The sequence below is a fragment of the Andrena cerasifolii genome, chromosome 2, assembly GCF_050908995.1.
Source record: "Andrena cerasifolii isolate SP2316 chromosome 2, iyAndCera1_principal, whole genome shotgun sequence".
NCBI classification, from domain to species: Eukaryota; Metazoa; Arthropoda; class Insecta; order Hymenoptera; family Andrenidae; genus Andrena; species Andrena cerasifolii.
Genome location: NC_135119.1, coordinates 23,005,112 through 23,018,097, shown reverse-complemented (window position 1 = coordinate 23,018,097; position 12,986 = coordinate 23,005,112). Strand labels below are relative to the sequence as shown.

The following is a 12,986-nucleotide window of genomic DNA, read 5'->3' as shown; positions in this document are numbered from 1 at the left end:
TCCCGTTCCCGTTTTACCCGTTCCGAAATTCCATTACCACTTCCGCTTATGGATTCCATGCCCGTGCTTCTTTTTCCGCGGGCAGTGGTTAGGGGGATGAAAAAATGTGGTTCGGTTAATAGAAGATTATGGCCAACTTTAATCCCAATTATATCCTCGGGGATATAAATAGAGTCAGCCAGGAGCTTTTTTCTCTCGATTTATTCCTCCACCCACCCCAACCCCCAAGATGCTGGTATGTTTCAACGGAAGACGGCTATGTTAAATGATTTTTAAATATGCGCGGAAGTAGATAGGTACGAGAGCGACGAGCTATCGCTGTTGAACGGGTTCTCAGTTTCATATTCGACGGATTGAAGGAATCCTCTCTGAAATAACATTTCGGCGCGTGATTTTTCAAGGCAGCTCGCGTGTACACGCGTAACTCATCCGATTACAGCGAGCTGCTTTACCGCGCTGATGCGGTTATTAAATCTCGACCCGGCAACGTTTATAAAGTTATCCGATCCGACGTTCCATAATTCGCCGGGACGATTAAAAATTAATTCCGTTGCGCGGTGGACGGCGAAACGGAACACATATTAAAGCAAGATATAAAACCGCTCCGGTGGAAACTTTTATTCGCGCAATTTTTCGTACGTCTCGCTTGCAACGAAGCAAGAGTAATGAGAGGATTCTTCATCCAAGGAACGCTTAGCTTTTTACGTTGAGCCTAGCAACTTCGCGAATGGCACTCTACAGATACCAGCGCGCGGGTGGAACGTAGTGGCTTCAAGAGGTTACAAGAAAAAATACGGTTTCAACAAACATCGGGTCTGGACGGAATGAATGGAACCGCAGGAAAAGTCATTCTTGCGATGCTACATCTTCGCGTGAAGGGTGGAAGAAAAATTTGGTTACTCTTCGAAACAAGGAATTCCTTTTTGCGCAACTCTACAAACGACGATACAGTGATAAAGTGATGCGGATGATGTAGGTACGTATAACGAGATTCGCTGCATCGCAATTTAATGAAATAACAGTGAATTACTTTGCAATTTCGACTACTTTCCTACCAAAGAATTGTTTCCTATCACGTTTATCCTGGCAACGCGAATCGAAACACCAACCCCCACTGTAAATAAGCGAAACTGGCCGTCCCGAAGGAAATTGAGGAAAAATGGTCCCCCCTCGTGCATGTTTCGATTTTTCTTTTTCGTCGACAGAGTATCGGGGCTCAACGGTTTCCCCGGGAATGCTAAACTTTTCGAATTCATTTATTTGCTCGCTGATTTATTTGCCCCCGTTCTTTAACCAATCCTCGAATTTCGAGACTCGAGCGCATTTCATCGTGTTTCGATTTCACGCGGACCCACTTGCCCTGCTACATTTTTCGCTCCTCTTTAAATCGTTATCAAGCGCCATTATCAGCTGGCAGTCTGCACTCGACACTCGACGAATGTTAATCCCACGGGTTGAGCCTTTGGCGTGTCGGAAAATGCGGAAAGTCAACCGGTATTCTATGCCATTATCGATTAATACGCAATCCCAGCGCGTCGCCGTTCTAAAAGTCAGCCTGACAGCGAGCTTCGATTTTCATCTCGTCGTAAACAGCAACGGGGCTGCTTTACGAGCTGCCCTTGCAGAAGAGGAAGATAAGTCCGACAACGATGGAACGGGAAACGAGACTCCGGGCAAGTAACGTTTTATGCAGGCGTTACATGTAAATGAAGGGTGAGAAGAAGGATTCGCGGGAGACAGTCCCGAGGAGGTTAGTTTTGAGAGAGGAATTTAAGTGTACTTCAATCTTGCTGGAATCTCGCTCGAATCCTGGTCCACGGCTGGAGAGCGAAAAAATCTGATTCCCTTCGTTCAATTTCCTTCCCGCTACGATCCCCTGTTTTACGCGAACGCGAAACAGGAAACGTGTTCTAAGTAATTGGGCAATGGAAATGCAATCAGTCGCACAGGTCGTTGCTGGAATATTCCAAATTTCTTCATAATTACTTACCTGTAAGTAACATATTATCAAAGACCTTTATGTCTCTGTTACGCTCCTAATAAAAGCAAGAGAATTAATCCCGAATGGGCCGAATGAGATTTAACCAGAGTCTATAACTGTTGTAACCTAAATTTTAAAAGTTATGGCACAAGAATTAATATCTTTCTTTAAATGATTTTGGTTATGAATCATCATTATTGTCGACGGAAATATTTTTTGGTCACTGATAACTGTTATTGACGACGGAAAGTATTTTCGGTCACTGATAACTGTTATTAACTACGGAAATTGTTTTCGGTTACGAATAACCATTATCGATGACTGGAATTTTTTTTCGGTTACGAATAACCATTATCGATGACCAGAATTTTTTTTTGGTCACGAATAACCATTATCGTTGACGAGAATTTTTTTGTTACGGTGTAACCAATATCTATTGCGTTTTTTTTTTGGTTACGGTATAAATAATATATTTTGCGGGAATTTTTTTTTGGTTGCGGTATAACAAATATGAATAACGGGATTTTTTTTCGATTACGGTATAACTATTGAACTATAGAATATCTGGAATGCGAACTCTGGGTATTAGGAGCCGCGGCACGCTGTTGAAAAGAGATAGTTGCACTGCGTGGGATGCTGTTTCACTCTTACACACACATCTATACCTGCCTACATATACTCAAATTTACTATATGATGGTGTATAATACAGGATAGACACTAAACGTTCTTCCGTACCGTGATCGCATTCCAGATATTCTATAGTTTAATCGTTATACCGTAACCGAAAAAATTTCCGTAATTCATATTGGTTATACCGTAACAAAAAAAAATTCCGTAATATATATCTGTTATACCGTAACCCCCCAAAAAATCCCGCAATAGATATTAGTTATATCGTAACCAAAAAAAAATTCCTGCGCAATATATTGGTTATACCGTAACCAAAAAAAATTCTCGTCAACGATAATGGTTATTCGTAATCAGAAAAAAATCTGGTCATCGATAAAGGTTATTGGTAACCGACAAAAAAAAACCGCCGTCAATAACAGTTATTAGTTACCGAAAATAATTTCCGTCGTCAATAACAATTATTACTGACCAAAAAATATTTCCGTCGACAATAATGGTTATCAGTACCCAAAACAGATAAGTCTTAATATTTTTTAATCACTTAATGTTTCGGAAAATGTATGCAGCATTTAATGAAGACTGACTTTCATTGGTATAAAATTGAACTTTTTCTCAATGATTTTTTTCGAAAAAATTAAAAAAATAACTGTTATTTCTGGTCTCTGTGTTTAACTGAATACAGAAATAGCTATTGCAAAACGGTTCTCGTACACGTGAAAATGGGCTATTCAGAAGGCAGCACTAAATACCGAATTATTAACAGCGACGGAGATATTTTACAGTATTCCACGCAGCAGAAAATAGCCGAGACGGACGTTTTCGAAATTCGATTACCTACCAACGTGTCATTCTTTCGACCGTTTCCCAATGCTGGAAATAAACACGGCGCGTTACGCGAGCACAAATAGATTCCTCCTATACTCTAGATAACTTATGCAAACTTGTATAGAATTCTAACGATCAGTGCTAATATAGCTACCCATTCGCAGCTCAAACTTGCACAGCCATTTACACGTTTCACCTGTCCAATTACTCTCACCCGATTAGAAAAAGTGACAGACCGGTTTGTGCCCCGGGAAAACCAGCAACCGATCCCCAGCAATTGCGAGGCCCCCCCTGGGCGGCGTATCGCTACAATATAAACACCAACTCCAGCGGAAGCGCGGCCAAGTTTATAGAAACCACTTCGCCCTCTATCGACAAACGAACCCTTCAAAGCCCGAAACGCCGTGTGCTGGGTAAGCGCATATGAAATGAGAAGGAGCACGGGGGAAAAGAAAACGTATATCGTCTATCTGGAGCCTGAAAAGGACCGGTTTCTCTCGATTCGCCCAGGCCTCCGTCCCAAAAAGGATCCTCTAATCTCTTAGAACCGTCGCTACCCTCCGGGCGGTTACTTCGCCCGCGTCCCATCCTTTCTCGTTTCTTCGGCTAATACACGTCGAAGAGGAGGGCTGGGGGGGATTGAAGGCGGTTATAGGTCGTGGCCCGGGTCCCCGATGGAACCTGCAGGATTACCAGGGTGCAGCCTAATCAGCCAGATTGCCAGCAATTTGCCGACCTTATCTCGCCACATCCCGCGGCTCTTCTCTATTCTTCCTCCTCCGCCGAACGACGGACCGTTCGCGAGCCAACTTGGGCCGTGCCACCATCCCGCGACCCATCCCCCGAATCAACCCCCGTACGCTTCCATGTTCTTTCTGCGTCGAACCGGGACACGCGTTTCGACTACATTCGGGATTACGCGCGTTGCAAGGGGAACGAGGAAATCGACGTGGGGGTGAATGCGGAGACGGCATCCGCGGAAGCTGCTCGAACCGCGTGTGGAAATTTCAATTGCGGTATGTTGTTTCCTGGGATCGCGGGAAGTTGATGCCTGCTGCCGAACGAGCCTGTATGCGTGCGTGTTATCGAATGGGTGCTGCTCGGGGGTTAGGAGTGTTGGAGCAGGCTTAGAAATAGCTGGCAACTGTTAGAACCTGGATCGTGGGTAGTTCTTCTGGAAATTAATGGAACGTAGGGGAGAATCAAGACGTAAACAGTCTGCTCGAATGATTCTTTGGTAAGATAGCGAGGCTTTGTAGATTGAAATCAGAGGGAATAAATAAATGTGTGTCGACGATAGAGGGAAATAAAGGGCGAAGTGCGGGGCACGTAGCTGGAATTGCTTCGATAACTTCGTAAATATTGGCTTTCGCTAAAATTAATTTTCAACGAATATTCATAGTTAGAATGCCCTTTGGGGATAAGGGTCGATCTGGAGACCACTCGTTTAGCAAGTTCAATCTCGCTTCAATATTAATCTAGTCCTGGGAACCCCAATGGTAAGTGTCGAACTTACTTGAATTATTACGTCTTCTTGAATTATTCAATATTCGACAGTTGTAACATAATTGAGTGCTCGATCAGTCTTACGCACAGGTAAATTTCAATCGTAAAATTGCCTGAATCATCATCGCTGCCTGATAGTTAATCGCCCAGATTGTTTCTGCAATTTGTCATCCTTATCTCGGTACATTTCACGATCACGATCGCGATCTATTTCCCCCCAGGAAAACCCACCTTAGGGCATTACTGAAAATGGCCTTTTCGAAAGAATACCCTCTTCCACCGTTCCACCCCCCCCCTTGCCCATCCTCATGCCCACAATGTACGTAAATCTTCCCTCACCACCGTCGCGCCCTTTTGTCCCCGGGTGCACGGAAATCTTCAGGGTGAAATTGCAGTCGCGAGACACGAAAAAAGGAGAAGCAGATTTGAATAGATTCTCCTTATCGTCCTCGAACCTGTCCCCGTAAAGAGGAAATTCCTCTCCGCCGAATCGTCATGTTAGAATTACGATCGCAATAAATAACAGATCAGCGAACCCGAGACCTTCCTCTCGGTTCGCTTATTGTCACCGAGAACGATCGTGATTAAAATTTCCTCCCCGATGGAAAGCCGCGCCACGGTTCCTGTAAACGAATTATCTGCACCCTCGAAAGTCCAGTTTCTTGAAACTGTACGTAATGCCACTGTATTCGAGGTTAAGCTGTTACGACGAATTTAGCGAATCTTTCGAGGTTACTGATGGTCGGTTGCCTGCACGATAGTTTTAATTCGTAAAAGCTGAATATGTAAGATTCAACACATCGATTGATAGAATGAGTTCAAAGCGATCTAACAAGGGATGATCTCAAACCCGAAAATTCAAAATATTTTGAAACTTTGTGAATATGTAGGGGATTTCCTCCTGGTTACAACGCAATTTTTGTTTGCTGCCAAAATTCACTCGAAACGGGTGAAATTAGCCCCTGAAGATTCGGCTATTTTACGATTTTGTGTTATAACTCAGGAACTGTAAGAGATAGAAAAAAAGTTTCAAGACAAAAGTTACTTCTTTTAATTAGATCTATCATTTGGTAAAAAAATTATTTTACAGTTCAGGAGTTATAACACAATATCGGAAAATAACCGGATTTCCAGGGGTCAATTACACCCCTTTAAAGTGAATTTGGGCAGCAAACAAAAATTCCGTGGTAATCAGGAGGAAATTCCCTACGTATTCACAAAGTTTCGGAATTTTTTTAATTTCCGGGTTCGGGATGTTTCCTTGTAAGCTGTTCCGTTTCGAATTTTCTATATCTCCGGTCAGTTGAGATTCGAGTGAATCGTAATGTACTTTCCAATATTAATTCTGGAGTTTATGGCTTCACAAACAGTTAATATGGCATGGACGCGGATGAAGTGGAGTATTAAGTTACATAAGGTAAATTCCTCTCACTTCTGAAATTATGAGTCAACCTAGCAGTTGATAGTCAATGGAATGCGATATCGGAAAGTTATACGGTATTTTCCACGCCTTAATAGCAAAATATGATTAATGGACTGTTAAATATGACGTCCTAATTAATTTAAAAATCAGCGATGACTGATGCTGCATTAAGCTCACAATTCATCTCACTCAAGATGATATCCAGAGTCGTTAATTACTCGGAGGAATTATGGCTTAGAAGCGTCGGGCGGAAAAATTCACACATCGCGGGGGAGCAACAGCGCAGACGTAAAATATGTGCATGCAATAGTAATGTTATATTGTTAGATGAACACTCACCCGCGTTATTACTGGCGAAATTTTGATCCTTACCTGAAACAGAGGAAGCAGAGGTTGTTAGGGTGATCAAGTATCATCAAGGATCCTATACAACATAATACTGGCATCGATTGCGTGCCCCGTATCCGGACAACACATTACATTGCAAGGCTGTGCCACTCCATACAGCTAATTAATTCTCTCGCGGTGTATATCAATTAACGTACAGCGATGCCACCCGATATAAACGCGAAAACCCTTTCAAGTAAACTAATAATACCCGCGGGTAATTTAAGCGCCCGAGGGAGAACCCGTTCAAACATTAAGCATTTTTATCGCGATCGCGATACCCAGCGGTGTCGAGAAACGAGATTCCTTAATAATTCTTCTAATTAAGCGGCACTTAACACTTCCGTGGGCGCACTCGAGACCTATCATCGTACGAGATCCGCGGGATATCTCGAAACCGTAGAACAAGGGGAAATTCGTCGAAAAGTCATTTATCGGTTCGTGATTGGAGGATGGGTTTCCAAGAAGTGAGCGATGAAAATTTGGTTAAAATACGATTAGATACAGGCAAGTAAAACAGGTAGAAGAGACCACCGAGGTTCCACCTGTTTGATAATAAGATTTATGACGGAATCTGGTTATGACCGAACCAAAGTCAAACCGAAAGTCAAAACACCTGCTAGGTACCACGAAATTCGCAAATCCCATTATTTCTAATGAAAAAGGAACCAAGCAAACTTGCCCAGGATAACGATTCCAACGGAACACGTCTAACGAGTAGCATCGGAATTATTTTGCGCCTAACGGCGCGCACGCAGAGTGGAAAGTTTGTCAGTTACGATACTGCAAATACGCTGGATAGCGTGCAGGGGGGACGAAGCCGACCAGAGAAGAATCCCGCGGCTGATCTCGCGAGCTCGCAGATACGTAAATATGCAGGACGAAATGCATAGTGCGATTCCGCTGCATAATGCGCGCGTGCGAGAGGACACGGCGCTCGTAACTGCATACGACTTGGAAGATGCAGCGCGCTCCGCGCTGGCCTTTGCCACTTATCGTTTCGAAATCAACCCGGCTGCTACCACGACTCCCATTGTATCCTGTTCCGCGCGACCCTTAGTGTCCTTATTCCCGAGCAGCTTCGTTGGCGAGCCTCGACTGAGCTTGCTCCGACATTTCAATGGGGTTATTGACTTTCGCTGCGAAATTACTAATAACGTCCCCTATGGCGTCCGCGTGCCAGGGAATTTTTCCCATCCGCCCATCGACATCGCCACTTTATTTATTAACTGCACACTTTGTTTGCAAGCGTCCGCGCACAGGGAACGAACAATATCCCCTGCCGGCCAGTGCATTACATACAATATATCCCGTTTCAGCGCGTGAATTTTTGCTTCGGCTGTTTCGAAGCGACCGGTGCGAAAGTTGGATATTTGTGAAACGAGCGATTCGGGAATACACGATGGAGTATAAAAAGATTGGACGCGAATGGAGCGCAGAAATGAAATTTGGGGGCCGATGACTTTTGATTTCCATCCCCTTCAAGCCCTGCCCATTCGTCCCTGTCACATACGATCCTGCCTCGCGATTTCACGATTGCTCGATCGAGATCAGAATATGACGAAAGCACCGGAGAGGAGGGAGTCTAGCGGGAGACACTGGGGACAGCGATAAAGGACGCCCTTGCTATCACGAAGATTGTTGCTGTCGGGAGGAAATCAGCTGGCCTCTGAAGGCTCTCCCAGTAGTACCCTCCGGCTACCCTATCAGCGCATATTTCTTCTGTCAGCCCCGATCTGTAGGCGCGCGCCCTTTCTTCGGACAGATAGCGAAAGAAGTTTGACATGGCGTAAAAGTTGCAGGGAAAATGGAGGAGGTGTTGTTAGGGTGTATTAAGTTATCGAGAGCGGAGTTGCATTATCAGCCGTGGGCAGAGTAAACGAGCAGAACGTTCAATAGTGGCGTCGATGGATCGCGCTTGTCCGCGGGAGATTTATCGCGAGGTCGCGGCCAAATGGAGGATCATCGCCGGAACACCTTTATTCCGTTCGTCCCGTCCACTTAGGAGGATCCTTTGTCACCGAGTGTCTAGGGGTGGCGAGAAAGAAAGGAAGAGAGAAAAATGCAAATTGGGAGGGTCGTGGTTATATTCCGGACCCGTCGCGCGAATGGGGCGGGAAAAAAATCGCGCGGGGTAAGATCGACATTTTTTATAGGGTGAAAGCCCTTCCACGTGGGGTGGCCGGGGGGTACGCATATCTCTCGGCGGTCGTATTTACGTCTAATAAGAAAGATGCCGGATCAAGCGTCAGTATTTTCCGCCGTCTGTCAAATATTACTCGCAAGTGTTCCGACCCGGCGATAAACTTTGCGCGAATCGAAATTTCCACGGAGATCGACTCCGATTCCACCGGCAGTTTCGTATATTCGCGCATCGTTCGCCACTCGTCCATACTTTTTCGACTCACGAGAGAAGAGACCGTGGTTACTTTTTAATCACGTGTTTCAGGTGTGGAAGTAATTAGATTTAATTAAGGTTAGTTGGAAATAAGTTTCTACTGTGGCTCTGCTTTTTTCGAAAGTTTTCGTTAAACGATTCAAAGGGTGTCGATACAATTTCTAAATGATTAAATTCTCACGATTTTCCTCGAGACGGAATTTCGGCTTTTCTCCATCGTTTTTCATGTCTGCCCGATTCCATCTCCGTGATATTTGTAAAGTTAGAAATTACGTTACGCTCCGCGTAGCGGTTCGCGCGTGGGAAATTAATTTCCAAAGTACCAGCGGCACCAAAAATGATATTCGAGTTAAATAAACCGGCGGTTATGAGTTTTATAACTAGCACTGCCAGGTTTGCGCGGCGGAGTGGCAGAGATGAATTTAAAATAATACTATCGATTAAAAGCCCTGGTGGGTTTCAATTAATTACTGGAAAATCAAGCACTTTTGATTTACCATGGAAGCATCGCCTGTATCGCTGAATCATTGCGGATCGGCCGCGTATTTTCACTGAATAATTAAAGAGAAAAAAAAACCCGGTGCAAAATTTATTCCGATAATTGACCACCGTAGCAAGCGTTTCCTAAAAGGATCAAGCGATCGTGTTTGAAGTAATGGCATTCAAGGGGAGACGGTTAAAATCTCCAGAAGCGAAGAACGGTGGCCCGGGGAGGTGGGGGTGTAGAAAATGAAACTAGCAAGAGAGATAGAGATATAAATAGCACTTTGTATCGACGTCCAACTCTTTTCTTTCCGCCTCCGCTGTGCAACCCTCTCGAGTAGTTTAAGTCCACTTCGGCTTCCTTCCTCGGGGCGTGGTAACCTTTTTTCCCCGTCTCACCCCTCTTTCGATCACCCTGAATCTACCACTTAGTGCAACCCTTCTTTTCCATCGAGTGTCAACCCTTTCGGGACGAATGGACTCAGTGTCGAAAGACTGCACGAAAGCTTGCAGTTGTTGCGACTTAAAAGGGTCCGATTCGCGGAGGGTTGTAGAGCGAATGGAAATACAGTCGAGTCGCGGCTGCGACGAGGGGAAATCAATTTGGAAAGCGGCGATTGAGCTGCTGCGCGAGTTTTTCATTGAAAATAATACAGAGCCGAAGTAGAATAATATTCGTTCGCAGCGAACCGATGTTTGTTGCATTAGGGTGGCAGCGTGGCGCAAATGGAATCTCGTGTTTTAACCTCAAAAGGGGGATGGTGTTCCTGAAAGGATACAAAGGAAAGAAATGTGTCCCCTGTCTGGCGGAATCCAGAGCGAAGGTCGAGAAGAAGGAAAGCTTGGGAGAAGTTAGCAGGAGGTTGGACGGCGCTCGTAAGGGCGGAAAACTGAAAAATAGTTGGCACCCGTTGCCATGGCCACTAAGTACCCAAGTCGAGGCGACGACCCACCAATACAGCACCGCTTCCATTTTCATCTCTCTTTACCATACGACTTAAATGGATGAATTTTATTATTCTTTTCAACGACGATCGAGTTTCGAAGGGAATTACAGGCTGTTCCCAATGCTAATACCTAAAAACAACATACTCTGGCCCCTTTGAATATATCACTGTAACGAATGCCCCGCAAGTTTTCCCTGCTCCCGGGCTAAAAATTTCGTCGCCGATCATTTTTGCAATGCAATAATCCCGCACGCACTCGGAATTCAATGAATTTTATCAGTGTTTAATATTCCCATCGATCTACACTTTCCCGTATAATTTTTTATGCGAGGGCTTTCAATATTTCATACTTGTTAGCTGAGGTACAACGAATGATCAAAATATTCGCTGCCAAAAAACATTTCGATGAATATTTCACGAGGTATTGCAACCGTTGTGCATTAATTGATTCGAGGCTTTTAATTTTCGTGAAAAATTAAAAAAAAAAAAAACATGCGGGTAAATTGGACGCTCAGTGTATCGATAGTGCCGTCCTAAGCGCGATGGGCCCGAATGAAATGCTTATCATACGAGTCACGAGCAATGGACCAGGGGAAAGATGCTGATTCCCACGATCAGTCCCCATTTCTTTTCATCTTACGCGATCAGAACGGAACACGGCATAAAGTATACATAAACGTGGTATGCATAAAAGGAAGCGCGCATCCGACCAGCTGCGCGCCGCTTTAATAGAAATGGCGACGCCATGAAAAATTGAACATCTTCGACATCCATTGTTCCCTGATGCCAGTAGATAAGAGAGATTGGGACCGTGGCGTACCCCACCTTTCCCCGAAAGTCAAATCTCAATGTTATCACGGTGGAGAGGAATCGGTGCAGCTGATGCTGAAAATTCCTCCCGCGGTCTCTCGCGAGCTTCAACACGTTTGAATTCAGTTGTGATTCATTTCACCCCCTTCAAACCCCCAGGCACGTTCCTCAATCCGCGCCGCATATTTATCGCCGACATCCCGCTCCTTTCCATAACATAATAATAAGATGCACGGCAAGCGGCCAGGTAACACAAGCCTTTGCTCCTTAGTTAAGCTGGAAAGCATTAAATGTTTAAGTTCCCAGGTTTCGCAAAGTGGTAAGATCTTACTCCACCCCCTCCGCTCTGGAAATTACCTTGCCAGTAAACGGGTTCGTACCCTGACACGTGTCTGCCGCGTTAAACACGGTTTACCACTACTTTGTCCGCGATTTACATATTCCTTCCGCTTTCTAATCAAGGCTCATTGTCGCGGCAGCTCGCAGCTAGCTTCCCGGTCGATAAATCGTGCACGACGAATGAATATCTGCCGTTCTTGGAGGCCGAATGCCTTGAATTTCTCAAGTTCGATTATTACATCGAGCATTCATCGCGGCCCGGGAATTTTCCAACGGGGTTCACCGCACTATTTTCTCCCGTTACGTCGGAATGTTCGTTCCTCCAAAGGGAGACCGCGCGAATGCACCGACCCCAAAAAAAGGGGGCGAGGGAGGAAGAGACGCCGAGGGAGGCCGAGCGAGAGAGAGACGGGGAGTTGGATCGCAGCCGGGGTATGTCTGTGTACTCCTTGTCCTGTCCTACGATGCTTGTACTTCGTGACCCTCGTTAAGCTCTGCAGGTGAACTTTGCACTCGACGGGCAGGTCGCAACAAATAACTTTATCGAAACTGCACGGCGGCCATCTTCCCCGAGACGTCTGCTTTCCTGCCGTTTAATTGCGCGACACTGAGAATAAATTGAAAGATCGAATTGGAGGGTAGAAAGTTTCTATTGCTCTCAGTATCGCGAATGTGCCGTTTTATCGGCGGTGTTCCTGTGGACCGTTGAAAATAAATCACAGCCCGCGGGCCGCTCTTAGATGCACGCAATTGGCTGTCTGCAGGCGTTGCCGAAGCGTAATAAATAGCAGCGCCGCGCCGTATGGAAATGAGACGGATATTAAGTTATGACCGATCGTTTGTCTTTTCGTCCCGGCGAAATTAAACCCCGGGAACTTGAAGTTCGAGGCGGCCGGGCGAAACCGGATACAAATACAGCCGGAAGAAAATAAAACGTTGCGACCCCCTTCGTTTCCGTCGTCCTACGCGATATGCAAAGCGTACGCGGCTTAACGCGTTGCCCGCCTCTCCCTTCGCCCCTCCTCGTCCCGTCTTCTCAGCTGAATATAAAGAGAAATGCGACTGTTCAACTTGAGATTAGTACAGGCGAGTCTCCGCGAGAATTTGATGAATATCGTACCTCCAAAGCGACACCGTCTTGAACGAAGTCGTATTAAGGGGACTAGGCAGTCAGACCGCTCGAAAATCAAGTATTTTTTGCGAATTAATTACAAGGAGATGAATACAAATTGCGACTAGTACTTTTGGGTAATGT

At 45.2% G+C, this 12,986-nt stretch overlaps 1 protein-coding gene across 4 annotated transcripts in view; it reads right to left on the bottom strand.

The window, feature by feature from the left end:
* LOC143378950 (agrin) overlaps nucleotides 1–12,986 on the bottom strand; it is a 379,111-nt gene that overhangs the window by 246,557 nt on the left and 119,568 nt on the right. For 3 of the 4 annotated variants that reach the window (XM_076831106.1, XM_076831108.1, XM_076831109.1), the window contains exon 4: nucleotides 6,707–6,739. The exons of the other annotated variant lie outside the window; for it this stretch is intronic. In XM_076831106.1, coding sequence (XP_076687221.1) covers nucleotides 6,707–6,739 — 33 coding nt within the window. The remainder of the gene's footprint in view (nucleotides 1–6,706; nucleotides 6,740–12,986) is intronic. 4 annotated transcript variants of the gene reach the window in all.